Genomic DNA, 24,985 nt, shown 5'->3' on the forward strand with positions numbered 1-24,985 from the left:
ACATAATGAATACAGTGCAGGTGTGGTACATGCAATGAGGACATAATGAATACAGTGCAGGTGTGGTACATGCAATGAGGACATAATGAATACAGTGCAGGTGTGGTACATGCAGTGAGGACCTAATGAATACAGTGCAGGTGTGGTACATGCAATGAGGACCTAATGAATACAGTGCAGGTGTGGTACATGCAGTGAGGACCTAATGAATACAGTGCAGGTGTGGTACATGCAGTGAGGACCTAATGAATACAGTGCAGGTGTGGTGCATGCAGGGCAGATGTGATATATATTTAGTGCAGGTATAATAGAGGTGTGGGCAGAGTACGTTTACAGTTGTTCACACAGCTATGTTTACAATAGCTTTATGAACTCAAAATAGTTTCCCAATGGCAAAGTGCACTTAGGTACTGTCTGGTAAGTGCTCTGCTTGCTGGCCTTCATCACTGATGCGTTTTGGGAGTCTGCCTGCCGCTCTCAAGTGTGCCGCAGCACAGCGGGCTTTCCTGTCATCGGTCAGCCCGGTCTTGCCCACCCCAGCATATGCAAAGAAGAGGTAATGTTATGTATGTACATACATAGAGTGCAGATGTACTTGCATACATACAGAATATCATATATAGATCAGAATATCATATATAGATCAGATGCAAGATACAGTACTGATGTTATAGTGTATATATAATGCAGTGCAATGTACAGAGTACAGATGTAACATATAGTGAAAATTTAACATTGTGTATAGTGCAGAATAAATAGCGGCCTGGTGTAGGGTACAGCACAGATACAGTATCTGCAGCCGAGAGGCAACACTCACTGTTACCCACAGTGCTACCTGCAGTGCAGATGCAGTACTGATGACGTGCTCTCATCCTGTGGCAACCGTTTTACTGCCCGAACCACAGGTGCGGGGAGCACCACAGGGTGTAACGCACCTTCCCTCTTTCCCAGCTGCCCTCTGCAAGTGGGTAGAATGTTGGTGAGAAGAATGAGCTTCACAGCCATTCTCAAAACTAACGATCTTCAAAATCTCACTTGATTGCTGGGTTAGCCCCCTGGGATGGCCGAAACAACAGACGTGCAGCCTCCTGGATCTGGGGCCAGAAGCCCACTGTCCAGGCGTCGGCCAGGTTGGTTCCTCCTGGAGGCTGTGATAAAGCCTCTCACACCCTCCCGGTGGCTGCTGGTGGCCTTAGCGTCCCGCAGTTACACCCTCGTCACTCCAGGGTCTGCCTCTGTCTTCTTTGCGTGGCCTTCTACTTGGTGCATTTTGATGTCCTCTTCTCTTCTTCCTGGGACATCAGTCACTGGACAAAGGGCCCTCCCTCAATCCAGGGTGGTGTCCCCGTGAGATCCTCGATGGGTTTCACCCGCAAAGACTTTATCTCCACACAAGGTCCCATTCTGGGATTCTGTACACGAACTTTGAGGAAACACTATTCAACCCACTACAGTCATTAAAATATCCCCACCCATAACCAGGTGGCCCCCCTCCACACTTTTGTCCAATTTAAAGCTTTTCTCCCAGGTGTCACCCAGATGCCTGGAGCCGTGGGGGCGAGGGAGGCCTGAGGAGCTGGGCTTCGGGTTCCTGCGTGATGTCCTCCCGGCACCCCCGGCTCCACCGGCTCCACTGGGGATTTGCTGTCAAGACGGTGAGAGTCCCAGCACCCATTCTCCTTGTCGGGTGGGGGGAACCTCTCCGAACCAGCCTTCCTTTGATGCGGTTTGTTGTGGGGTTGAATTGTGTCCCCCATTAATATGTTGAAACCCGTCCGCTGTCCCCCAGGTGATGGTATTAGGAGGTGACTAGGTCACCAGGTTGGACCCTCCTGAGTGCTGGGGTGACAGGCGCTGGGGTGACAGGCCCCAGGGAGCTCGCTCCGCACTTCCGCCAGGTGAGGACACAGCGCTATGACCCAGGAGGCAGGGACACCAGATCTGTCGGAAATTTGATCTTTCAGTTCCCCACCTCCAGAACTGTGAAAAATAAATGTCTGTTGTTTCTAAGGACCCAGGTTACGGTATTTTGCTACTGCAGCCCAAAATTTACAGGTTGCAGTCCCGGCAGTTACCCAGTACTCCAGAATGTGACCTACTTTGTAAATCGGGTCATTGCTGACAGGATGGGTCTTAATCCAATAAGACTGCTGCCCTTATAAAAGGGGGAAATTCGGACACAAGGAGGACGCCCTGTGAAGATGAAGGCGGAGGGGAAGGCTTGTAATGCTTCTCTTACAAGCCTAGGCACTCCAAAGATTTCCGGCCAGCCGCCAGAGGGCAGGTAGGGAGAGGAGGGAACAGCTTCCTCCTCCTGGCCTCAGGAGGAACCAACTGGCCGGCACCTTGACCCGGGGCTGTCTGCCTCCAGAACTGAGAGTGGGGAAATATCCACTGGCCCAGCCCCTCAGTCCAGAGAGCAGGCACGTCCACTCTGCCTGTGCACTGCACAGTGCAGACACTGCGTCTTGTACAAATTGGAGGTTTGTGGCAACCCTGCTTTGACATATCAGCACTGTTTTTCCAACAGGTTTAGATGATGGTGAGCATTTTCTTTTAGCAATAAAGTATTTTTAAATTAAAGTATGTGCCTTGTTTTTCCACACATAGTGCCTTTTAATTCCGGACTGTGGACCATTCATGCAGATGGAGAAGTCCTTCTGAGGCTGTCAAAACATGGGCCAGGCCACGAGACCCCGATAACCATCCCAGAATTTTTTCAGGAGTCGGTCAGCCGATTTGGGATTTATCCAGCCCTTGCATCAAAGAACAGCCAAAAATGGGAAGTGCTGAATTTCAAGCAGTACTATGAGGCCTGTCGGAAGGCTGCCAGGGCCTTGATCAAGGTGAATGAGTCCTTCCTTCCTTCTTCCCTCTCTCTCTCTCCCTCCCTCCCTTCCTTCCTTATCACTTATTCAATCATTAGTTCAGAATAGGAAATACACTCACACACACACACACACACACACACACACACACACGGTACAGAATGCACAAGACACCACAAGCTACAAAAGGTAACGTGAATATTTTCCTCCAATTCTTGACTCCTTCTGTGTGAAGGTGGCCACTTCTGCCAGTGTTTTGTATGTCCTTTGGGGAAATATATTGTGTGTATCTATTATATAACTTCTCTTTTTGCAAATTTTTGCATAGATGATAGCCTACTATACCCATGATTCTGCACCTTGTTTTTTTCCTTTAGCATAGTATCTCTACGCATTAGTTAGCTACTGCTGCATAACAAATCACTCCTAAATTAGTGACTTAAAATGACAAACATTTATTATCTCAGTTTCTGTGGGTCCCAAGTCCAGGAGGGGCTCAGCTGGGTACTGCACTTCTGGTTCAGGGTCGCAGGTCGCAGTCAAGCTGTCAGCGTGGCCTGCCTCATCTGAAGGATACATGGCTGGAGGGTTCACTTCTAAGCTGGTTATTGGCAGGACGCCTCACTTCCTTGCTCCCCAGCTTTCCCCATCGGGTATCCTTGGAGATACCCGATGGCAGGCAGCTCCCCTCAGAAGGAGTGATCTGAAAAGAGTGGGAACAAGATGGGAGCCAGGATATCTTTCTATGACTTAACCTCCGCCATGACACACAATTGCCACTTCCACATTCTGCTGGCCACACAGACCCACCTGGAGGCAGCGAGGGGGGAGAGTGTGCAAGAGCACAGCTGTCCGGGATGAGGGCCATTGAGGGCCATCTTGAAGGCTGCTCCCGCACTCTGAGATCCTTCCATCTTGATTTATTTTTTGTGATCCACACTCTTTTCGACAACTGGAACTACGTACACAGCAGTTTGGACTTAACTGGGCCCTGCCAGTGTGCATTTAAGTTGTTTTCCAGCCATTTGTACCACACATGGTGTCACCACAAACCTCCCTGGCACCATGAGTTCTCACCCAGAGGCGCCTGCGAGCGCCCACTCAAGTGGGTGAGAGGCTCTGCTTGCCTGTGTCCGTGCCAACATCATATTATCAGAAATGTTCCTCTTGGCCAGTCTGATAGGCTTGTGAGGCAGAATTCTGAGATGGCCCTGCGGTTCCCAGCTCCTGGTATATTCATGCTTAAAGTCCCCTCTCCTTGAGCATGGGCAGGACTTGTGACTGTGAAGGATTTTTTTTCCTGTGGTGGCAAAGGTGAAGAGATTTAGGAGATGTCATGAAGGTCTCTAATCAGTTGACTGTGAGTTCATCAAAAGGACACATGGTCAGGGTGGGCCAGACTTAATCAGGTGAAGCAGTAAAGGCAAGCTTCTCTGGCTGGCCACGAGAAGACAAACTGAGGTTTGTGGACAAGGCCATGGGGCAGTGGGTGGCAAGCACCTTCGAGGGCTGAGACCCATCTTCAGCTGACAGCTAAACGAACACCGGACCTCAGTCATTCAACCGTGAGGAACAGATTCTGCAAACACGGTGGGAGTGCAGGAGAGGGTTCCGTGCTTCAGAGGAGGCCACCGTCCCTGCCGAGGTCCTCCCTGCAGCTTTGGGTGACCCTAAGCTGGGGACCCAGTTAGACTGCCCCCAGCCTCCTGACCCGTGGAAACTGAGATAACGAATGTGTGCTCTTTCAGCTGCCAGATTCGTGGTGATGAGTTATGCAGCGATAGACAGTGAATACAGTAGGTGTCTCCCACGGCAGAAAGGTCTCTGCTGGTGGTTTTCATAGACAGGAATATAGGCCGCGTTTTGCCCTCGACCCCAGTCCCTCTCTCCCCTTCCCCGGGGCCCAAGCATCTTCGTGGAGAGACTTTGTGAGATGCCTCGATTGAGACCCCTCTGCTTGGGCTAGGTGTTTTCTTGGCTGCCCTGCCCAATGCCATCGTGCCGTGGTTAGGTCACCTCTCCTGAAAGGTGACCCTTGTCAGCTACGTGCCCTTAGCTGTGGAGCTCAGGGACCTTCTGCTGTCCGGACCTTGGGGATCCGATCAGAAACACGTCAGTTCCTCCACATGCGTAGAGATGCACTTCCACAGTGAGCATCGCCTTTTTCTCGCTAAGCAGAAACACTTGGCACTGTGTGCTGAGCTGCCGCAGATGCGACCCACATGCTTGTGTTTTCCCTTAGAACAGGGGTCACAGCCAGCCTCGCCCCTTTCAACTCAAAGAGCCAACAGGTTTGGACCTGCCCCAAAGCAAAAGGGTGACTCTAAGGGGGTCACCTTCAAGTCCAGGTTTTCTGGTTCATCCTCAACCACACCTAAACTAAGGCTGCATCTTTAAAAGTGCCATTTATCACCCCTGCAGGATATCACTCTTGGAGTGCTTTTGTTATTAAAAATGTAAATAAATCCACGCTCATTAGAATGTCTATCATTTTACAAAAGAACAGAAAATAACAAGTGTTGGTGAGGATGTGGAGAAATTGTAACCTTTAGGCATTGCCGGTGGGAAGGCCGATCGGAGCAGCCGCTGTGGAAAAGTGTGGTGGCTCTTCAAAAAAACCCGAACCTCGAATGCCAGTGGCCCAGCAATCCCACCTCTGGGTACAGGCCCAAAAGAACTCAAGGAAAGACTCAAATAGAGGTGTGCACACCCACATTCACAGCCGCTTTATTCACAACAGCCAAAAACTGGAAGCAACCCAAGTGTCTGCCAACAGATGATGGATAAACACAGTGCGGTCTGTCGCACACTGGGTGTCACTCAGCTTCAGAAGGAAGGAATTTCTGGCCCACAACATGGGTGAACTCAACCACCGTGAGATTCCACTCCCAGGAGGCCCCCAGAGGAGTCCGATTCATGGAGACAGGAAGTAGAGGGTGGGAGCCAGGCTGGGGGAGAGGAAGGAGGAGTCAGTGTTTCTTGGGGACAGAGTGTCTGTTTGGGAAGGTGAGAGAGTTCTGGAGACGGGTGGTGGGGATGTGGCTGCACAACAGGAGTCTACTTAATGCTGCTGAGCGGCACACTTAACACTGGCTAAGAAGGTACATTCATGCTGTAACTTACCACAGTAAAAATCAAACGTACAGAAATAAATCAATGGCATATTATGTAGATGGAGGCAAGCCAGCCTCCCAGGAGTAACGAGTACCCAGATTTTAGCCGGAACTTGGGCTTCTCCGCCACCGCCGGGGTTCCGAGGCTGCTCTCCCACTCCAGGGAGCGCCCTCGGCCAGCAGCAAAGCAACTCCATGTTTCTGTTTCCCGTTCATCTGTTTGTTTTTGCTTCCCCAGCTGGGCTTGGAGCGGTTCCACGGAGTCGGCATCCTGGGGTTCAACTCCGTGGAGTGGTTCGTTGCTTATGTTGGTGCCATCCTAGCAGGGTAAGAGCCTGCGCTGAGCTCCATCACATGGGGGGGCTGGCGAGCTGCCCACCCGGGGCCTGGTAGCCCCGGGCCAGTTCCTGCTGAGATGCAAGGGGGGCTCAGATGCAGCCGCAGGCGGGCAGCTGAGACACACAAACCCCTGAGCCCGACAGAAGGCTGGTATCTCAAGTATGGAAGGGACTTCTAGGACTCAGGTTGTGAATAGACAAGAGACTACTCACAAAAGGCCTTGAAAAGGTGCTTGCTTTCATCAGCGTGAGGGAAATCCCAGTGAAAACCCCGACAGAGCGGCCAAAAGCAGGAATGAAAGGCTGAGGAAAGGCGAGCAGGCGCCCAAGGGGGTCCAGAGGCCGCCTCTGGCGTTCGCTCTTTGCCTAAGCACTCTGCACGGCGGCTTCAGCGCCCTGGCTCTCAGTCTCCTCCTCTATAAAGCGGGGTGCTGTGGCCTCTGTCATTGGATGTGCCAAGGACACCCAGGAGTCACTGCTTTCATCTTCACGACCACTTGTGCTGTGTTTGTCATTGTTAGGTTGTGGATGGGGGAAGCCTGTGCCCAGGCTGCAAACTCAAAGCTGCCTGTAGACCCTCCCCCAACCCGCCCCCAACACATTCTCCCCTCCTCCTGGTGCACATGACCGGCACGGGTGTTTTCTTTTTCCAGGGGCCTCTGTGTCGGCATTTATGCCACCACCTCTGCGGAGGCTTGTCAGTATGTCATTGCTCACGCCAAAGTGAACGTCCTGCTGGTGGAGAATGACACGCAGCTACAGAAAATTCTCTCGGTAAGCCCCACCCCAGCACTGCCTGCCTGTCACCCCGGGGGACCTCAAGGCTCTGACCAGGTGTCTGCATTCCCAGGCAGAAGCTGCTAATCGGGTGGGGTGGCAGGGCTTGCTGCACGCACAGGTCCAGGAAGAGTCAGCCGCTGCTTTAGTGTGACTGGCAAAGCGGCGCTTTTGGGGAGCCCGGTGCACTGGGGGAGTTTAATTTCCAATTCATGTTAACTTAGTTTGCTACTCAACCTCCATTTAAAAAATGCATCTACGCATAGTTTTATATACAGTCCACTGCTATTATTCTTTCAGAAACACGATTTTTGTGAGCCTTGTAGTTTTCTTATAACTGTCTGCATTTCTGCAGTGCTTTTGTCTTCCTGGTCTATTTCTTCCCCTAGTTCTACCACCTCCTGTTTTGCGTCTGCCTGGCGTCTGGCCCTCTCTGCCCTTGTAGGTTTGCTTTGCGTTCTCCCTTCCCAGCCTCCTTTACTTCATTAGGTTCGAAATCGTATGCTAGAATGTGAGGTGGCAATTTTTCTTTGCTTTGTGGTGACTTGGTAAATTTTGGCTTCTCTCTCCTTTTCTCTTTTTTTCTTTGTAGTATCTTTGTATGAATGTTGTAGAGATATTTCCAATTCTGTGTGTTTGAATGGGCTGCAGTTTCCTGAACTGGCTTTTGGCAGGAAGATGCTGAGGGGAGAGGAGTTTGGGGAGGTTGAGCCTCAGTGGCCAGATTCACTGCTCAGCACCAGGGCCACCGGGGCTGCTTTGTAATATTCCATCACTCCGGAGTTAAACATTGCTCCATTTTTTAACATCTCTGGAGTCAAGGTGCATCTCACCATCAACAGCGTCCTCCCGGATCATCGCTGGCCACGTTTTCCCACATTTTAACGTCTTTGAAATTAGGGCACATTTGCCAGGCTTGGTGAAATCCTGGCTGGACTTGGCGACGAAGAACACGCTGTGCCACCGGGCCTCTGTCGGACCTGGTTCGGGAAGGACAGGTTTCTACCTCCAGCCTTGAGCTGTTCTGAAACTGCTTCCTTACATGATGCTTCTATGGTCCCTGGTGCACACGTTGTGACCTGCCTGCTCGAAGCAGAGCACACCGCAGCGCGGGCGATAAGCGGGGTGCTTCTCACTCTCACCATGAACACTGGCTTGCAATTTGGGGTTCTCCACTGTTAGAAAAAGCATGTGCCCCCTCCTTCCCAACTGTGCACCCGCGTCACCGCTATGCCTTCCTGTCCCGCTTCTGGTATGTGATTTCACACGTATGGAGCAATGCTGGGGTTATTTCCATCTCATTGTTGGACCAAAGGTGCTGCTCATGGGGGATTTGTGGGTCTGGTTGCTCTGTGTGGAAGAGTTGAGGCCAGGCCCCTGACATGCCCTCCCAAACTGCATGTTCAGCTCTGCTGGGCCATCTCATTCTACGCGATACTCACGGCTCGCAATCCTCCAGCACTCCAGGCCTCCCTGAACTCCTGGCCATGGCCACCAAGGTGGCCACAAGGCCCTCACCATCCTCTCCTGCCTCCTCCCCTGTTCCTCTCCCTGCCACCCCAGCCCAGCTTTTCTGAGCTCATCTCTTCCTCACACAACCCGGGCTCCTGCCTGCTCCCCGTGTTTGGATGTCTGTTCTCTCCCTCTGGGAAACTCTTGTCCAGCTGTTAGGAGCACGTCTGTCCCGTGAGCTATGTGGCTGTAACTGTGATGAGCACAGTGACTGCTGGAAGGGACTGTCTTGTTGGATTGGCTGGCAATGCACACTCCTTGTGTGCACGAAAAGGGTACAAGCACCCCACTGGCCCGGCCCCCTAAGTCTTACAGTTCCAGGTATAGGCAGAGAGTTCTGAGGCTGCCCAGCCCCAGCCACCTGCACAGAGGACTTTCAGGGCCCGACTCCAACAGGAGTGTTCACTGGACTTGGCCACACAACGCAAGCTGCCCACCCAGCAGCTCTGCAGCAGATTTCAGCTTGAGGCACGTGTCTATGTGAGGCTGTTGTCTTCAGCTATGGTTAATTGTTGGGGTTGCTGATACCACCACAAAGAACCCATCAATCCTAAAATTAGTCAAGACAAGGAGCAATGTTACACAGAAAAGAAAAGGGGAATAAAAAGAGGTGGGGGTTGTAGTAGGAGAGAGCTCAGGACACCCACCAGCATCTGTTTGTCCCAGGGCTGGGCTGCCCTGAGGCCCACACTGAACTTTCTTTCAGATTCCACAGAGCAGGATGGAGACCTTAAAAGCAATTATCCAGTACAAACTGCCAATGAACAAGGGCAATAAAAACAACCTGTACTCCGTAAGTGTGGGAGGGGGCACAGGGCCAAGGGGAGGGCAGGGACTCTCAAAGGAAGTGGGTAGTGAGCTAGGAGAGGGACAGGCTCCCCAAGGGGAACGAGGGGCCTTTGAGAGGCTTTTTTGGCATGAAGGGTACAGCTTAAACAGAGAGATAATTTGTTGACTCATGTAACTATAAGTTGGTGTGGATTTCAGGCATGGCTGGAACTAGGGGCTCAAATATGACCAAGCTCCATTTTAAAATGGCCCTCTTGGTTTCTTTTTTTAAATGTATATATTTCTTAAATTTTTGTTATTGATTTTAGAGAGATAAGGAGAGAGAGAGAGATAGATAAAGAGAGAGAGAGAGACATTGACTTGTTGTTCCATTAATTTATGCATTCATTAGCCAATTCTTGTATGTTCCCTGACCAGGGATTGAACCTGCAACCTTGGTATATCAGGATGATGCTCTAACCAACTAAGCAACCTGGCCAGGGTCCCTCTTCATTTCTTGACTCCACTACAGTGGCCCTGCTTTCCCTCATAGTCCTGAGATGGTCCAGCAGCCCCCAGGGCTACATTTGTACTCATTCTTGTCCAGACAGCACTTATAGCAAAAGACCTGACTTGCTCTGTAATTGGACCATCTGAGGTCACAGACCCCAATCCAATCCAATCAGAGGGCCCATGCAGATGGCACTCTCTGCCTTAACCCAATCAGGGTTGACCCCTGCAGTTGGGGTGGAGTTGATCCCATCAATCTGGTCACTGAGAAATTTGGGGTACAGAGTGGAATCTGGGAAAGCAGAGATCAAACAACATGAAATTCCACTGTCTAAGCATTTTACACATATTCATTTACTGCTTAGAACAACCCGAGAAGTTGGGTTCTGATGCCGCTCTCGTCTTACAAATAAGGAGTCTGAGGCTCAGGCAGCTTCTGGGGCCCGCGCAGGGTGCAGGGGCCAGCCGCACACGCCTGTGCACTGCTGAGCACCCTGCAGCTGAAACGACAGCTTTGGTAAAAGGACCCAGGATGGCGACCCTAATGAACCTTTCTTCCTGTTGAAAACCAAGCTTTAGGAGAGGCTGATGGGACGAGCTCTGACTGGGAAGAGGGAACGCCTAGGTTTCAAGGCTACTTCTCACACTCCCTGAGTCCCCCGCCTTCTGCCTGTCTTTTCTTTCCACAGTGGGATGAATTCATGGAACTCGGCAATAGCATCACTGATTCCCAGCTGGACCAGATCATAGCAAGCCAGAAAGCCAATCAGTGTGCTGTGCTCATCTACACTTCCGGGACCACGGGCCACCCCAAAGGAGTGATGCTCAGCCATGACAATGTAAGTGCTGTCTCTGCCAACAGTTACCAGCTTGGTAACATCCATAAACCCTTCATTCAGGGACACTGGCCTTGAGGATGTTTTGCTCTTGACCTGCAGGGGCAGTGTGGCACTTAGGGCTCTAGCACACAGCCTTTAACAAGCGGCGTACAGAGAGTCACGTGGACACTCATGAGGGGCAGCGGAGGGCAGGGATTGAAATTGAGGACCTCGGAGCAGATGGGGGCCCACACCTGACTCTGTGATCTCAGGCAAGACACGCAACATCTCGAACCTCAGTCCTTTGTCTGAGAAACGGATGTGATATGTAATAGTCCCTGCCTGGTGGGTTGTTCTGAAGATATTAGTTAATATCTGCAAAGAGCTAAGAACTGTGTTTAGTAAGTACAGGAAAGAGCAGCGAATACGTCCTGTGTTTCGGAGATAAGTACAAGTCGAGGTTTTGACTCCTCTTCCTGTGGGTTTCAGGGGGATGCTTACGGACCTCTAGCTGGCTGATGGTCCTTTAGATGACTGCTCTGAAACGAGAGGACACACACGCTAAAAGATTCCATGTATAGAAAACCCTAGAAAAGGCAGACTTGTCCACAGGGACTGAAAGCAGATTGGGGTTGCCTGGGGAGGGCCCCAGGGAAACACCACAGAGGGATTCGTGGAAATTTGTAGGGGGTGAGGAAAGTGTTCATATTTTGGTGATGGTGACGGTTTCACAGGTGCAGACATGTGTCAGCTTGTGTCAGCTTGCAGACTTCAAATATGTGCAGTCTGCTGTATGTCCATCACACCTCCATAAGCTGTTTAAAAAAAGAATGAGACAGTAACATGTCACTCATGTAGCAAGGCCACTGACCAGGCAGGCACTGTTCCGAGTTCTACGCTTAGTAGAGCCTCACAGCAATTCTACTGATTCTATCAGGCGGATACCATTTTACAGGAGAAACTGAAGCCCAGAGAGGTTAAATTACTTGGCCCAGGTCACACAGCAAGCAACGAGGCGGAGCTGGGATTTGTCCCCAGGCAAGCGGGCTCCCCAGTCACATTTTTAACTGCACCATGGATTGATGTGGCTAACGTGAGGTGCCCAAAGCTGCCATGTAAACACGTAAGAAGTAGTTACAGAACAGTACACAGAGCACAATACAAGTTTTGTTACAAACTGAAAAGGGCAGCGAGAGGCATGCACACGCGCTGAGTTTGAAAGCAGAAAAATATCTGGCAGCACACGCACCCACCTACCCACGGTCATTCCCCCTGTGAGTCAGAAAGATTGCGGGTCTTTAAACGAAGCTTTGCAACCTGAAAAGAGCCTTTCCCCCCAACCTAGCTTTATTGTCACCAGCACACACTGGCCTTTGCCCTGGCCATTCCCTCCGCATATCAGAGAGCTACACACTTGCTCCCTGGCCTCCCACCCATCCCCGTTCAAACATTACCTCCCCCGTAAAGTTCTCCCTGGTTTCCATGCTTAAAATAGCAAACAATAAACCATTCCATTGATCCCTCATCTCCTCTGTCCACTGTTTTCTTTATACTGTCATATGATATAGTCATTTGTTTATCATGAACATCAGCTTCTTGAGGGCAGGGGTGGTCTGTCTTGCTCACTGCTGTGTCTCCAATGCCTGACATATAGGAGGACTCAGTCCACTTTTGTGGAATGAATGAATGCATGAATGAATGAATAAAAGGCATCGGCTTAAACTCCCACCTGGCCCCGGCCAGCGTTTACACTCCTAGTGGCTTCATATCTGGGGCGACATTTTCCAAGCCTTGGAGTGACAAGCACAGACCCTGGAGCGAGGCTTCCTAGCAGTGCGGCCCGGACAAGTTCTTTAGCTCGTCTGGAACTCCGTTTCCCCACCTGTGAAACAGAGATGAGAATGGTTTCCACTCTGAGAGCTGCCATGCAGGTTAAGTTATTTCATACACTGTGCTGCTAGCTACTGCTGCGTAACAAGTTATTCTAGAACTAAGCGACTTAAAACACCCGAGGTGTGACTTGCCTGGGTCTGGAATTCAGGCAGGGCCCAGCCGGGTGTTCCTCCTGCCCCTCATGGTGTCAGCTGGGGTCGTTCAGCTGCATTCAGCCAATGTCGGGCTGGGCAGAGAAGTTCAAGGGCTTCACTCACATGTCTCCTGTGGCCTGAACATCCTCACAGCACAGTGGCTCAAGGTTTTTGAACTCCCTACCACGGCAGCTGGCTTCCCCAGGGCAAACACTGCCTTTTGCCATGGCAGAAACCAGTCCACGAAGGCTCAGTGTCATTCTGCTCCTTCTGTTGGTCAGCAAGTCACAGAACCAGCCCTGTGAAAGGAAAGGAAAACAGACTCCAGCTTTGCATGGAAGGGCGGCAGAGAATTTGCGGCCATCTCTAACGTACCACACACGAGCGACATTCTTAGAGCCACGCCTGGCACACTGTGCGCCATGTCAGCATTAGGTATTATCATTTTTAAACTCATCATCATCCTCTTGATAGTGAGAAGTTAAAGCTAGCCCAGTGTTCCCAACACACCAACGACTCAAAGTCTCTCTAGTGTACAGGGTGCTGACTGTGTGTCCTGCTGAGATAAACGCATGTTCATCTCTCACAACCCCCCACGAGGTAAGTTGTGTCATTGATGCCTTTCACAGATGGGGACACTGAGGCTCAGAGGGGGGAAATGACTTGCTCAAGGTGACAAATGACAGAACAGAGAAGGTCTGAGCCAGGCTCTGAACCCAGGAGTGTCCACACCACTGTCCCTCAAGGCCTACGCACGCCAAGCCTCTTCCCTCAGTAAGTGGGTGTGGGTGCCGAGGGGCACAGGCTGTGAGTGACGGTACTGGTGGGACAGAAGTGAGACCCTCCATCCTACGGCCCAGAGAGGGAAGTGGGACTAGCCTTGGGGGCCTCCTACAGGCCAAGAGCTTCGAAGCCTTACTGGACTCAAGCCTTTCTATTCTCTTTCACTCGTTCATTCAACTGCAATGCGCTGAGCAGGGACTGTGTGCTGGGGATATACCTCCCAACCAACAGGCCCCACTGTGGCCCCAGGAAGACAGAGAGGGAATGAAGCCACTGGTTCTCCAAAGATGACAGCCAGATGGCCAACACACGGAAAGATGCTCAGTGTCGCTGATCATCAGGGAGACGCAAATCCAATCCAGGAGGTGACACTCCCCCCCCGCGTGAGAATGGCCGTCAATACCCCAACAAAGAGCAAGTGCCGCCAAGGGGGTGAGGAGAACCAACCCTCGCGCACTGTTGGGGGTCATGCGTCACTGGTTCAGCCACCACGGAAAACAGTGTGCAGGCTCCTCAAAAAAATTAAAAATAGAACTGTTATATGACCCAGCAATTCTACTTCTGGGTATTTACCCAAAGAATCCAAAACACTAATTCTAAAGATGAATGCACCCCTACGTTCGCTGCAGCATTATTTACAAGAGCCAGGATACAGAAGCAACCTAAGTGTCCATCAATAGAGGAGTGGATAAAGAAGATGGGGCATATATTTATTTACCTATGTGATGGAATATTACCCTGCCATGAAAAATAATGAAGTCTTGCCATTTGTGACAACACAGATGGACCTAGAGTGCATTATGCGGAGTGAAATAAGTCAGACGGAGAGACCAATGACTTCACTTACATGGACTCGAAGAACAAACTATGCGAACAAAACAGAAACAGACCCATAGAGAGAACAAGCTGATGGCTGCCAAAGAAGAGAGGGGTGTATGGATGGGAATAAAGAAAACATTTTAAATAAAATAAAACCATTCAGGTAATGGTGAGTGGTCTGCAGAGAAGTAGGCAATGGAAACTTCGGTTTGGGGGGTGTGAGACCCCCTCTGAATTGATGACATTTAAGCGGAAACTTGACGTGTGAGAAGGAGTCAGTCGTGGGGAAAGCGGGACAGACAGCAGTCCAGGCAGAGTGGATGGCCAGTGCAAAGGCCCCGAGGCCAGACCCTGTCTGATGTGTTGGAGGAACAACGCAGGGGCCCGTCCTTCTGGGTTAATGAAATAACTGCTTACCAGAGATTTATGACAGCAGTGAGAAATACAGATTGCCAAATTATAAGTACACTAAAACTTTCCATTGAGGCGTGCATCGGAGAAAAACATTAATATGCTCATCATTGGGTGTTTATGGGATGGGGTTCTGGGTGGCCTCTTTGTTCATTGGACAACATTGGTCCCAGAATTTTATTCTGGGCGGGAGACACCTCTGGGCCCATTTTACAGATGAGGAAATAGAGGCTGCAAGAGGTTGTAAGCAAATAGCCCCAGTGTCACTCAGCTGAGCGAACAGCAGAGTCAGGGTTCAATTCAGGGGCACTTACTAGTCCTTCGGGTCTCTAACTCTCTGGGTAGCTGGTCTGACAGGAGGACCTGCTGTTGGACCCACAGCTGTCGCTGAATGTCACAGCCCCTTCCAGCCCCAGGCAAGTTCGTTTCCTCTCTGTGCTTCCGTGTTCTCTCTGTAAAGTGGGGACGACCTGGCTGCTGACGCTGCGTGTTGTGATGAGCATTCAAGAACTGGACGTTTGTAAAGGACAGGGCAGTGCCCACCACCCGGTCGGTGCTTTGTGAGCATCTGTTGATGGGGAAATGCATTTACACGACCCTCCGGCCGGGACAAGGCACCCCGGACTGTGAGTCCCACTTGTGTTCCAGATCACGTGGTTGGCCGACATGGTGGCGAGGGACTGCAGCCTGTCTTGCGCCTCGGAAAAGCAGGAGGTGGTGGTGAGCTACCTTCCCCTCAGCCACATTGCCGCTCAGATGATGGATGTCTGGGTGCCCATGAAGATCGGGGCTTTCACCTACTTTGCTCGACCAGACGCTCTGAAGGTGAGGCTGGGGCAGCCTGGGCCTGTGGGTGGCTGCACGGAGCCCCAGTCCCAGGGCTTCCTTCTCGTCCTCGTCTCATACTTCACTTAGCAGCATCAGGAGCAGCCACATTCTCGTATTTCTTATCTTTACCCAGGTCAGGACGCCCGTGTCGACGGCACACTGACCAACCCAAGACTAAGATGGCAATGTTATTGAAAGCAGAATGTGTGTGCAGGGTTTTTTTTTTAAGTCAGGATTCCCAGCTCCCAAAAGCTCTCCAACCAAACACATCCCAAGACCCCTAACTTACTCTTCTCTGTGAAGTCCCTTTTTCTGTGAAAGGGAACATTCCCAGGTTCCGGGTGAGGCCGTGAATATCTTGGAGAGTGTCGTGATTCCGCCTTCCACACTCTACCAAACAGGCTGTCTGGGTGCCTCGGACTTCCTTCTGGAAGGTTCACTCTCCTGCTCTTCGAATGGCTGATGACTCCTTGTCATTTCGTTCTCTGCTTAAATTTCTTCCTGGCCCCTCTCACCCGCCCCAAGCTCAGTGTCTGAGGTGCAGTGTCCACTTTCGTCACTCAGTACTTTTCAATCAATACTTCTGGCTTTGGGCTGCATGCAACATGTGTATGTACACACTCACCCCCAGGACCTGGGAAGTTCCCACTCTCCCACCTCCCTGTCAACCTCGTAATATTGTCAAAAAACTTTCAGACAATCAACCTGAAGGGTGCGAAATGTGTGTGTCCCAGTGTAAGGAACCGCCAGCCTTTTCCAAAGTGACCGCACCACTTCGTACTCCTGCCAGAAGTGTGAGTGTCCCGCTGTGTCCTCCTCCTCCTCACTGACAGCCACCGTCATCATTACTGCCCACCTGGCGGGTGTGAAGTGGCGTCCCCTCACTCGAATTGCCGTTTCCCCGGTGACTCATGGTGGTCAACAAACTTTCATGTGCTTATTGGCTGTTCATATATCTTCTCTGAAAAAAATGTGTGTTCAGATCTTTGCCCATTTAAAAATGTGGTTCTACATCTTATTGGCGAGTTCTGAACATAAATTCTTTCTTAAATATATGATTGGCAAATACTTTCTCCCAGGTCTGTGGCTTGTCTTTTTGCTTGGACTCCGGGGTCTCATTTCTTTCTCTTTTTCGTACTTTTGGTGTTGTGTGTAAGAAGTCGCTGCCCATGCCCAAGGCGCAGAGGTTTTCTTCCAGAAGCTTTTTGGTTTCATGTCTTACATTGAGATCAGTGATTGTTTTGAGTTTATTTTTCTGTTTGGTGAGAAGTAAGGCTCCAGGCTAAGTTCTTATTCTCATTTTTACTTTTTGGGGGGAGATGTGAACATCCTTCACACCTTTCAGCTGCCCGCGCACCATGATTGTTGACTGATCAGAAAGGTGAAGGTCCGTCTCTGGGTTTCTGTCCCATCCCACTGGTCTGTACGTCTGATCTCACACTGAAACCACACTGACTTGGCTTTTCTGGCCTCACAGTAGGATGGCTGCTTTGTCCTGTTTGCCTAGGACTTGACTGGTTTCGTGATTTTAAATTCCACATTCTAGGAGCTGCTTTAGTTCTGGGCAAACCAGGATGGTTCGTGACCCTATTTCATAATAAATTTGAAAATCAGATAGTAAGTCTTTTGATTTTGTTCTTTTCCAAAATTGCTTTGGCTATTCTAGGTCCTCCACATTTCCGTATCAATTTTAAGATCAGCTCGTCAGTTTGTATGAACACCCCTGCCTGGATTTTGATAAGGATTGCAACGAACCTTTAGATCTGTTTGGGGGGACTTTTGCACCCTCTGAAACAGTTGCATAATATTCCACTGCATGCTTGGGCAACAGATGTTTTACCAGCCTGCCACGCTCCACCCTGGGGGGAGAAATTCTGATTAGTTACTGACCAGCCAATGGGTTGGCTTGGCTTGCTCAGCCTGGTCCAATCAGCCAAGAGAAGGTTTTCCTGGGCTGAGTTGAGTAGCTGGGCAGAGATGGACATCTGGGGTCCATGGAGGTTTCAGGTGTGGCTAACTGAGCTCTGTCCCATGCAGGGCACCTTGGTCAACACTCTGCAGGAGGTAAAGCCTACTGCCTTCATGGGGGTGCCCCGAATCTGGGAGAAGATACAGGAGAAGATAAAGGAAAATAGTGCCAAATCCTCAAACTTGAAGAAGAAGGTGTTTTCATGGGCAAGAACTGTTGGCTTAAAGATCAATACAAAAAAGATGTTGGGTTTGGGGTAGGTGGAGCGCCCGGTGGGTTGGGTGGGGAGGGTGGTGGGTGAGGGGCTCAGCCTTCTCCAGTTGGAACCCGTCAGCCCATTTTGGACCCCTGGCTAAAGGGCTCTCCTTGGCGTTGCTCACAGGACACAGGACACACCCATGAGCTACCGCATGGCGAAGGCACTCGTGTTCAACAAAGTCAGGAACACCCTTGGCTTTGACCACTGCCACTCCTTCATCAGCGGGGCTGCGCCCCTCAGCCCCGAGACCTCTGAGTTCTTTCTAAGCCTGGACATACCTATAGGCGAGATGTACGGTATGAGCGAAAGCACAGGGCCTCACACCGTGTCCAATGGGGATAACTACAGGCTTCTAAGGTAACGGCCTCCGGGGAAGACCCCAGTCCTCCAACCACACAGTCCTCCAACCCAGTCCGGGAAGGGAGCTGGGAGGGCGGGCAGGGTCTGTGCTAAGATGAATTCTGACTTGTCTCCAGAACGAGCCCTGTTCTCCAGCTCCCGAGCCCCAAGTCTTCATGGCCATGGGAAGCCCGTTTGTCAGAGGGTCCTCTGACATGATGAAGGGTGCTCAGAATGCTCCATGGTCTCCCCTTGACTGCCACTGCTGAGTTCTGCCTCCAGACTGACCACCCTGGGCTCTTGTGCAGGGACCTCAGGACCCTCATCTCCAGGACATGCCATCTCAAACACATCTGCTGCGCCCCTCTGGCTTTCTCCCAAGCTCAGCTTCCCCCCCACCCCCGCCCCGCCGGGCTGCAGGACTGCACCCAGTAACACTGAAAGAGTGAGAACACCGAAGGCACAGTGCACTCCCTGCCTGAGAGCCATGCTTCTTCACAGAACCTTCTGGTCGTCTCTCTTCCTTCCCCGTTGTGTCTCATGCTTGGCCAGGTGCCAACTGCTTTGCACTTAGCAAAAACTAAGTTCCATCTTCCTAATCTGGCAAAATCAACTCTTGCATTTTACTTTGCCTTGCAGGGGAGATTTGCACCTCAACATCTCCCCCTCTCCACTCCATAATCCTATCTGAGGACTGTTTTCTGCAGAACCCAAATGTCCACTAGAGTTTTTCCAAAACTATAGGGTGGTCCTCCCCTGAAGAGGAATGACACAGTCCCAACCCCGGAGAAAAGGTACAAACTCCAGCCTCTGTTTAACTATTTTTTTTTCCAGTGGGGAATACACGCACAAAGGCAGAAGGCATGACATGATAGTGTGAAACACGCCTTCCCTCCCTCCTCTCATTCACCCTGGATGAGTTTGTGGGGGCTGCAGTAACGAAGTTCCCCACACTCCAACAACAGAAATCGATTTCCTCACAGTCTGGAGACTAGAAGTCCAGGCTCACGGTGTCAGCAGGGCTGGGCCTTCCTGAAACCTGTGGGGGAGAATCTGTTCCGAGCCTTCTCCCAGCCTCTGGGGGTCACTGGCAGCCGGGGGCATCCTTGGCTTGTAGAAGCGTCATCCCTGCCTTTGTCTCTGCCTTCATTTTCACACGGTGCCTGCACGTACCTGTCTGTGTCCAAATCTCCCCTTTTGTAGTAAAGACACCAGTCAGACTGAGTGTGGGGCCGTGCTCCTTCAGGGTGACCGCATCTTAATTCAACCAGTAACGTCTACAAAGACCCCATTTCCAAACAAGCTCACATTCTGAGCTCCTGGGAGTGAGGACACGAACCATGAATGGGGAGACACAATTCAACCCGTAATGCCCTCCCAAAGGCAAAGTAACCACATCGTGTTCTTTTAAATGAACCCAGCATGCGGGTGCGTGGGCCTATCTCCTCTGAGCCCAAGCAGAAGCGTTTCCCATGCGAAAATGGACACGAAACCCATCCTTTCTGCTATAAGTTCAGGAACCAAAAAAACTCAGATGGCATGACATGCCTCACTGCCTGGATTCGTAACACAAATGTCCCCTTGGTCTTGACTCCCACCATCGAGACTCGGGGACCAAACCGTTCCCTCCGGGAAGGGTTTCTTACGGAGAATGTTGCCTATCAGTGCCAATAGCCGCCTCATTCTTAACAACTGCGTAGCAGTCCCCTGGGCAGGTGTACCATAATTTACGTGACTGGCCCCTTTTCTTGGTGGGTATTCAGGGCTTTTTATTCCTCCATTATTTGTCACCATAAACAATGCCAAAGTGTATATACGCTCTATTTTCGCTAAACCATTGGAGGAAAATGAGATCCCTTCACAACTTTCACTGACACTCCTTTTGTTATAAATGAAGTTGAAAAGGACCCTTTCAGACTTTTAAAAGCCCTTCGTATTTCCTTTCCTCTGAACCATCCGTCTGAATCATCTCCCCTTCTCAAAACTAGATTAGTAGTCCCTTTACTATGGTTTACTGGCACTCTACACCCTGGGAAAATCAGCCCTTGGCTTTTTCATACGAGTGGCAAATATTTCACCCTTAGGTTTATCAGTGGTATTTTGTTTTAGTTAAGGTGGTTTTTGCTGTGCAGAATTTTAAAAATCTTTACATGGTTAAATTTATCAAATTTTTTTTATGGCTTCTGGGTTTTCCCACATTCTTCGAAAGACCTCCAGCAGGGAAGTCATGAGGAGGCTCTCGCTAAATTCTGAGATGCTTGGGTGTGCCTTTCTCTTTTGCTAACTAAGGAAATCCCTACAATTCGCCCCCAAACCATCGGCCCTTCTACCCGTGAGAGGGGTCTCAGTGGAGCCGGAGTGCTTTCTTGGCTGCACTCTGGCGGTAACCCCGCCCTCTCAAGTGGTACCTGCAGGAAGAGAAGTTTATAAGAATCCAGATTTCAGGTGGTGCCGTTCTAGCTAATGGAAGCAACTTGAACCTCTGAAGAGATTCTGGTTGAGTGTTGCGTGGTCGTCGTGTGCAGGCCTGTACACCTGTTTTCTAAAAGATGAGGCTGTTTTGCTGCCATTCATAGGCCGGGGGCCCTTTGTCCCCCTCCCATTTATGTGGAGGTTAAAACCTACAACTCTGCTCTGCATCCCAGTTCATCAAGTGTGTGGGAATTTGACTCCCTGGATTGAACACTCCCTCTCCCCTCACTGGGCAAACATCACCTTATGCCCCTCAGGTCCTGGAGAGGGTGAAAGAAGCAGACCCAGCTGGGCCTGCTGGGCAGAGTGTTAGGAACCTGGGCTACGGACCAAGGCAGACCTTTGTGGGGGACCTTGTGAGTCTCTCTGAGACTCGGCTCCCCCCTCCCATTCATTGGCAGCTGCGGCAAAATCATAAGTGGGTGTAAGAACATGCTGTTTCAGCAGACCAGCGACGGCATTGGGGAGATCTGCATCTGGGGCCGGCACGTCTTCATGGGCTACCTGGAAAGGCAGGACGAGACCATGGAGGCCATCGACGAGGAAGGCTGGCTGCACACTGGGGACCTGGGTCGCATAGACAACCAGGGTTTCCTCTACATCACTGGCCGCATCAAAGGTATGGGGAGCGGCTCTGCAGGGGTCTCCGCGAGTAGGGCCTCCCCAAACACTTAGGGGCCTGGCCCAGCGGCGCAACACAGGCCCGCAGCTCCCACCTCCCACAGGGCATCACAGGTACGTACAGGGTCGCCCTGTTCTGCATGCCCCGGCTCTGTCCCTGTGCGCTGCACTTGGCCCTCGGCAGGATGGGCCTGGGCAAGATGCCCACCCCCACCCTGAAACCTGTTTCCTGCCCTATAGTTTCAGAATAATGATAATAATCTACAGTTATAATGATTAAATGAGGATTGAATGAAATGATGTCGAACAGGGATTGGCCAGCTTCTCCTGTAAAGGGTCTGACTGTAAATATTTTCGGATTTGCAGGACATATGGTCTCTGCTACAACTCAGCAGAAGCAGCTGCAGACAATGCCTAGACAAATGGGTGTGGCCATGTGCCAGTATGAATGTCATATAATTTTCACGTGTCATAAATATTATCCTCCTTTGGATTCCCTTCCAACCATTTAGAAACATAAAAGCCAGTTTTGGCCTATGGCCACACAACAGCAGGCAGGAGGCTGATTTCAAAGAAGGGAAACTGGTTTCAAAAACTGAAAAATCCAAAAGTTCTTGCTTGCTTCAGGCATGGCTGGATCCAGGGGCTAAAACAATGGCACAAGGAATCTCTTTATCCTTCTCTTACTGAGCTATCTTCTGTGCTGGGGCCATTCTTGAAGAGGCTTTTCCCCATCTCTTTCAAGAACAGCTGCCAACAGTCTAGGCTTACCCTAACCCCCAAAGGATAAGTAAGCGTCTGTTATTTCCAGTAGTTGCAGCAACGGTTTAGTGCTGACTCTCACTGGGTACCATCTCAGAATGAATTACCACACAGGACGGGACACAGTGATGGGTCAGACCTGGTCACACACTCACCTGAAGTTCCCCTGCCCAAACTGCGTAGAGATGGAGAGTAGTTCCCTAAGGGGACTTTAGGGGGCATTTACCCCAAGGAGGAGTCACTGGGCAGACAACACCACAGATGTCCCTTACGTGATGATATTATCACTAATGCTATAATGACATCAGTAAAGGTGACTGCGAGAGCCTGAAACGAGGAGGAGAGAGCTCTGGTGGGTGGGATGGGAAGCGGCCAGCATCCCAGAATGAAAGCACAAGCGTAGGATGTGTCTGGGCAGGAGGAGGAGTTGCTGGGGAATTTTAGAGGCTTGGGGGAGAAAGCAACGCAGTATTTTTAGACATGCCAAAATTAGGGATGTGACACAAAACCTCTGGGTAAGACTGGATTTAGGTTATTTTGGAGTTGCCAAGTGATGGAAAAATCAGTAGACAGAGAGACGGGGTTGGCCAGAAGCATCTCACCATCTTCCAAACAGACGTATCAGAGGGCCTGGGCCAGGGTCTGGGGGACTGAGAAATAGTCAGTGAACCAGTAAGTCGCTGTCCCAGTGGGATGCACAGGATTTGGATGCTTCGTGGGAATTTGGAGAAAATAGGGGAGGGGGGCCTGCAGCCTGGAGAAGGGGCTGGCCAAGGGCAGACCTCCTCCTCTGTGTCTGGGTTTTCTAGGTGAGTGGCTGTCGTGCCACTGCCTGTCCCCTCAGATCCTCAAGCGGGCGGGGGTTTCAAACTGTCGTGGTTGAACCTACACGGCACCGTGTGTTCCAGAAATCCTCATCACGGCTGGCGGTGAGAATGTGCCCCCTGCTCCCATCGAGAACATGGTTAAAGAAAAGATTCCCATCATCAGTAATGCCCTGCTCGTGGGGGACAAGGCCAAGTTTCTGAGCATGCTGCTGACACTGAAGGTAACGTGGGCGCCTTGCAGGGTGTCTGCCCCAGGGTCCAGAGGGCATGCCCCCATGGGTTCCAGACCACCTTCTCAGACCTGAGGGCCGGCTGGGGAGTGTGTGTAGGGGTTGGGTATGGTGACAGAGGTGTCCTGGGGCAGTGCGAGATGGACAAGACAAGTGGAGAGCCGCTGGACAAACTGACCTGGGAGGCCATCGACTTCTGCCAGCACCTGGGCAGCCAAGCGTCCACGGTGAGTGAGATTGTGAAGCTGCAAGATCCCCTGGTCTATGAGGCCATCCAGAAAGGCATAGAGGCCGTGAACCAGAGAGCCGCTTCCAACGCGCAGAAGATTCAGAAGTGGACCCTCTTGGAGAAAGACTTCTCTGTGCAAGGCGGAGAGCTGGGTGAGTGGCCTGGAGAGCTGGTGGCCCAGGCACTTGAAGGCTGGTTCCCGGCTAGTGTCCAAGGCCATATGGGCTCTGAGACGTGCCCTATTCCAGGGGTCAAAGGGTCTGTGGGACCAGCAGGGGACAGAAAGAGATGCTGCCACTTCTGACTGACTGGTGTCCAGATGCCTGCCACCAGGCGCCCCCCCCCACAGAGTCCCTTCTCCCCAGGGCAGCCACATCCCGCACTCTGGGAATAAAAGCCCAGTTCTCGCTATGGCACCAAGTGAGCTGTCTCCTGACCGCTCCTCGCCACTGACTCCACTCCAGTGATGGCAAAGGCAGTGCACCTGGGAAGGGGTCGCCAGCTAGCCCTGGCCCTGCGACCCTCTTGCTTGGTCCCGCACGGGGCGTATGGACTTTTANTCTGACTGACTGGTGTCCAGATGCCTGCCACCAGGCGCCCCCCCCCACAGAGTCCCTTCTCCCCAGGGCAGCCACATCCCGCACTCTGGGAATAAAAGCCCAGTTCTCGCTATGGCACCAAGTGAGCTGTCTCCTGACCGCTCCTCGCCACTGACTCCACTCCAGTGATGGCAAAGGCAGTGCACCTGGGAAGGGGTCGCCAGCTAGCCCTGGCCCTGCGACCCTCTTGCTTGGTCCCACACAGGGCGTATGGACTTTTATTTTATCTCCATAACCAAAGTGGTTTCTCCTTCCTTGACAGGTCCAACACAAAAGCTGAGGAGACATTTCATCATCGAGAAATACAAAAAGCAAGTAGAAAACTTCTACCACTGACTTCATCGGCAGAGCGGCTGCTGGCCGTCCTGAGGGTGAGACCGGCTTCCCTGGGCTGCGCCTCTAACCAGTGCAACAGGCAGTCTCCGTCCTGTGTGCAGGCAGGCTCTGTGAGCAGCACGGCAGAGGCCACGTGTGCATGCACGTCTTTGGTGGCCGTGGGTTCTCGGGAGTGTCAGGCCTCAACTCAAGTTCTCTCTGCCAAGGTCATGGCAGGGCTGGTGAAGCCCCTCACCTTTCCCACTTGTCTCAAAGATGGAGCAGAGCAACCTCCCATCCTGGGTGAGAGTTTTCCGTGGAACACCCGAGCATCTCACGGCGGCTTATCTGGAGAAAGCCTTTGCCGGGAACTTTGGTGGGGGGAGTACTGCTTGTCAGGAACCCAAGGGGTCAGTGGTGTTGGCCCATCACAGATGATAAGGGATGGAGGTGTGAACTGCTCCTGTCCACTCCTTACCCCGTCCTTTCCCTCAAGTCTTGTCCAGAGGAAACCCCATGATGCCATGGGTCTCCAGACGCTCGGCGCAGGCAGAGTAGAACGCACGGTGGGCTGTCTTAGGGGCTACCTGTAGCCCTTCCATGGTCAACGCACTCTCTGCTGGTGCTCCAGCCCCCACACCTGTATTTTCCCATTACGGCTGCTCTGACAAGGCACCACAGATGGACTAGAGCCCATTGGCACGGATGGGGGTGGCACGGGTCGGGGTGCGCCTCTGCGCCTGTTCTGCCTGGCGGGGTGCACATGCACAGAGTGAGCAGCGAGACAGGCGCTGGGTTCGGAGGCCCGGCACCAGACAGAGAATGTAACAC

The 24,985-nt window shown here is 51.5% G+C and overlaps 1 protein-coding gene across 1 annotated transcript in view; it reads left to right on the top strand.

The window, feature by feature from the left end:
- Positions 1-24,175, top strand: part of ACSBG2 (acyl-CoA synthetase bubblegum family member 2) — a 44,958-nt gene extending 20,783 nt beyond the window's left edge. The window contains exons 3-14 of the mRNA XM_037042770.1: positions 2,611-2,846; positions 6,180-6,268; positions 6,933-7,053; positions 9,275-9,361; positions 10,536-10,685; positions 15,353-15,529; positions 17,570-17,757; positions 17,884-18,117; positions 20,973-21,190; positions 22,863-23,002; positions 23,146-23,392; positions 24,102-24,175. Of these exons, the coding sequence (XP_036898665.1) occupies positions 2,611-2,846; positions 6,180-6,268; positions 6,933-7,053; positions 9,275-9,361; positions 10,536-10,685; positions 15,353-15,529; positions 17,570-17,757; positions 17,884-18,117; positions 20,973-21,190; positions 22,863-23,002; positions 23,146-23,392; positions 24,102-24,175 (1,961 nt within the window). The remainder of the gene's footprint in view (positions 1-2,610; positions 2,847-6,179; positions 6,269-6,932; positions 7,054-9,274; positions 9,362-10,535; positions 10,686-15,352; positions 15,530-17,569; positions 17,758-17,883; positions 18,118-20,972; positions 21,191-22,862; positions 23,003-23,145; positions 23,393-24,101) is intronic.
- The last annotated feature ends 810 nt before the right edge of the window (positions 24,176-24,985 follow it).

Source organism: Sturnira hondurensis, unplaced genomic scaffold (assembly GCF_014824575.4).
Source record: "Sturnira hondurensis isolate 20B ecotype Veracruz unplaced genomic scaffold, ASM1482457v3 Scaffold0003693, whole genome shotgun sequence".
NCBI lineage: Eukaryota > Metazoa > Chordata > Mammalia > Chiroptera > Phyllostomidae > Sturnira > Sturnira hondurensis.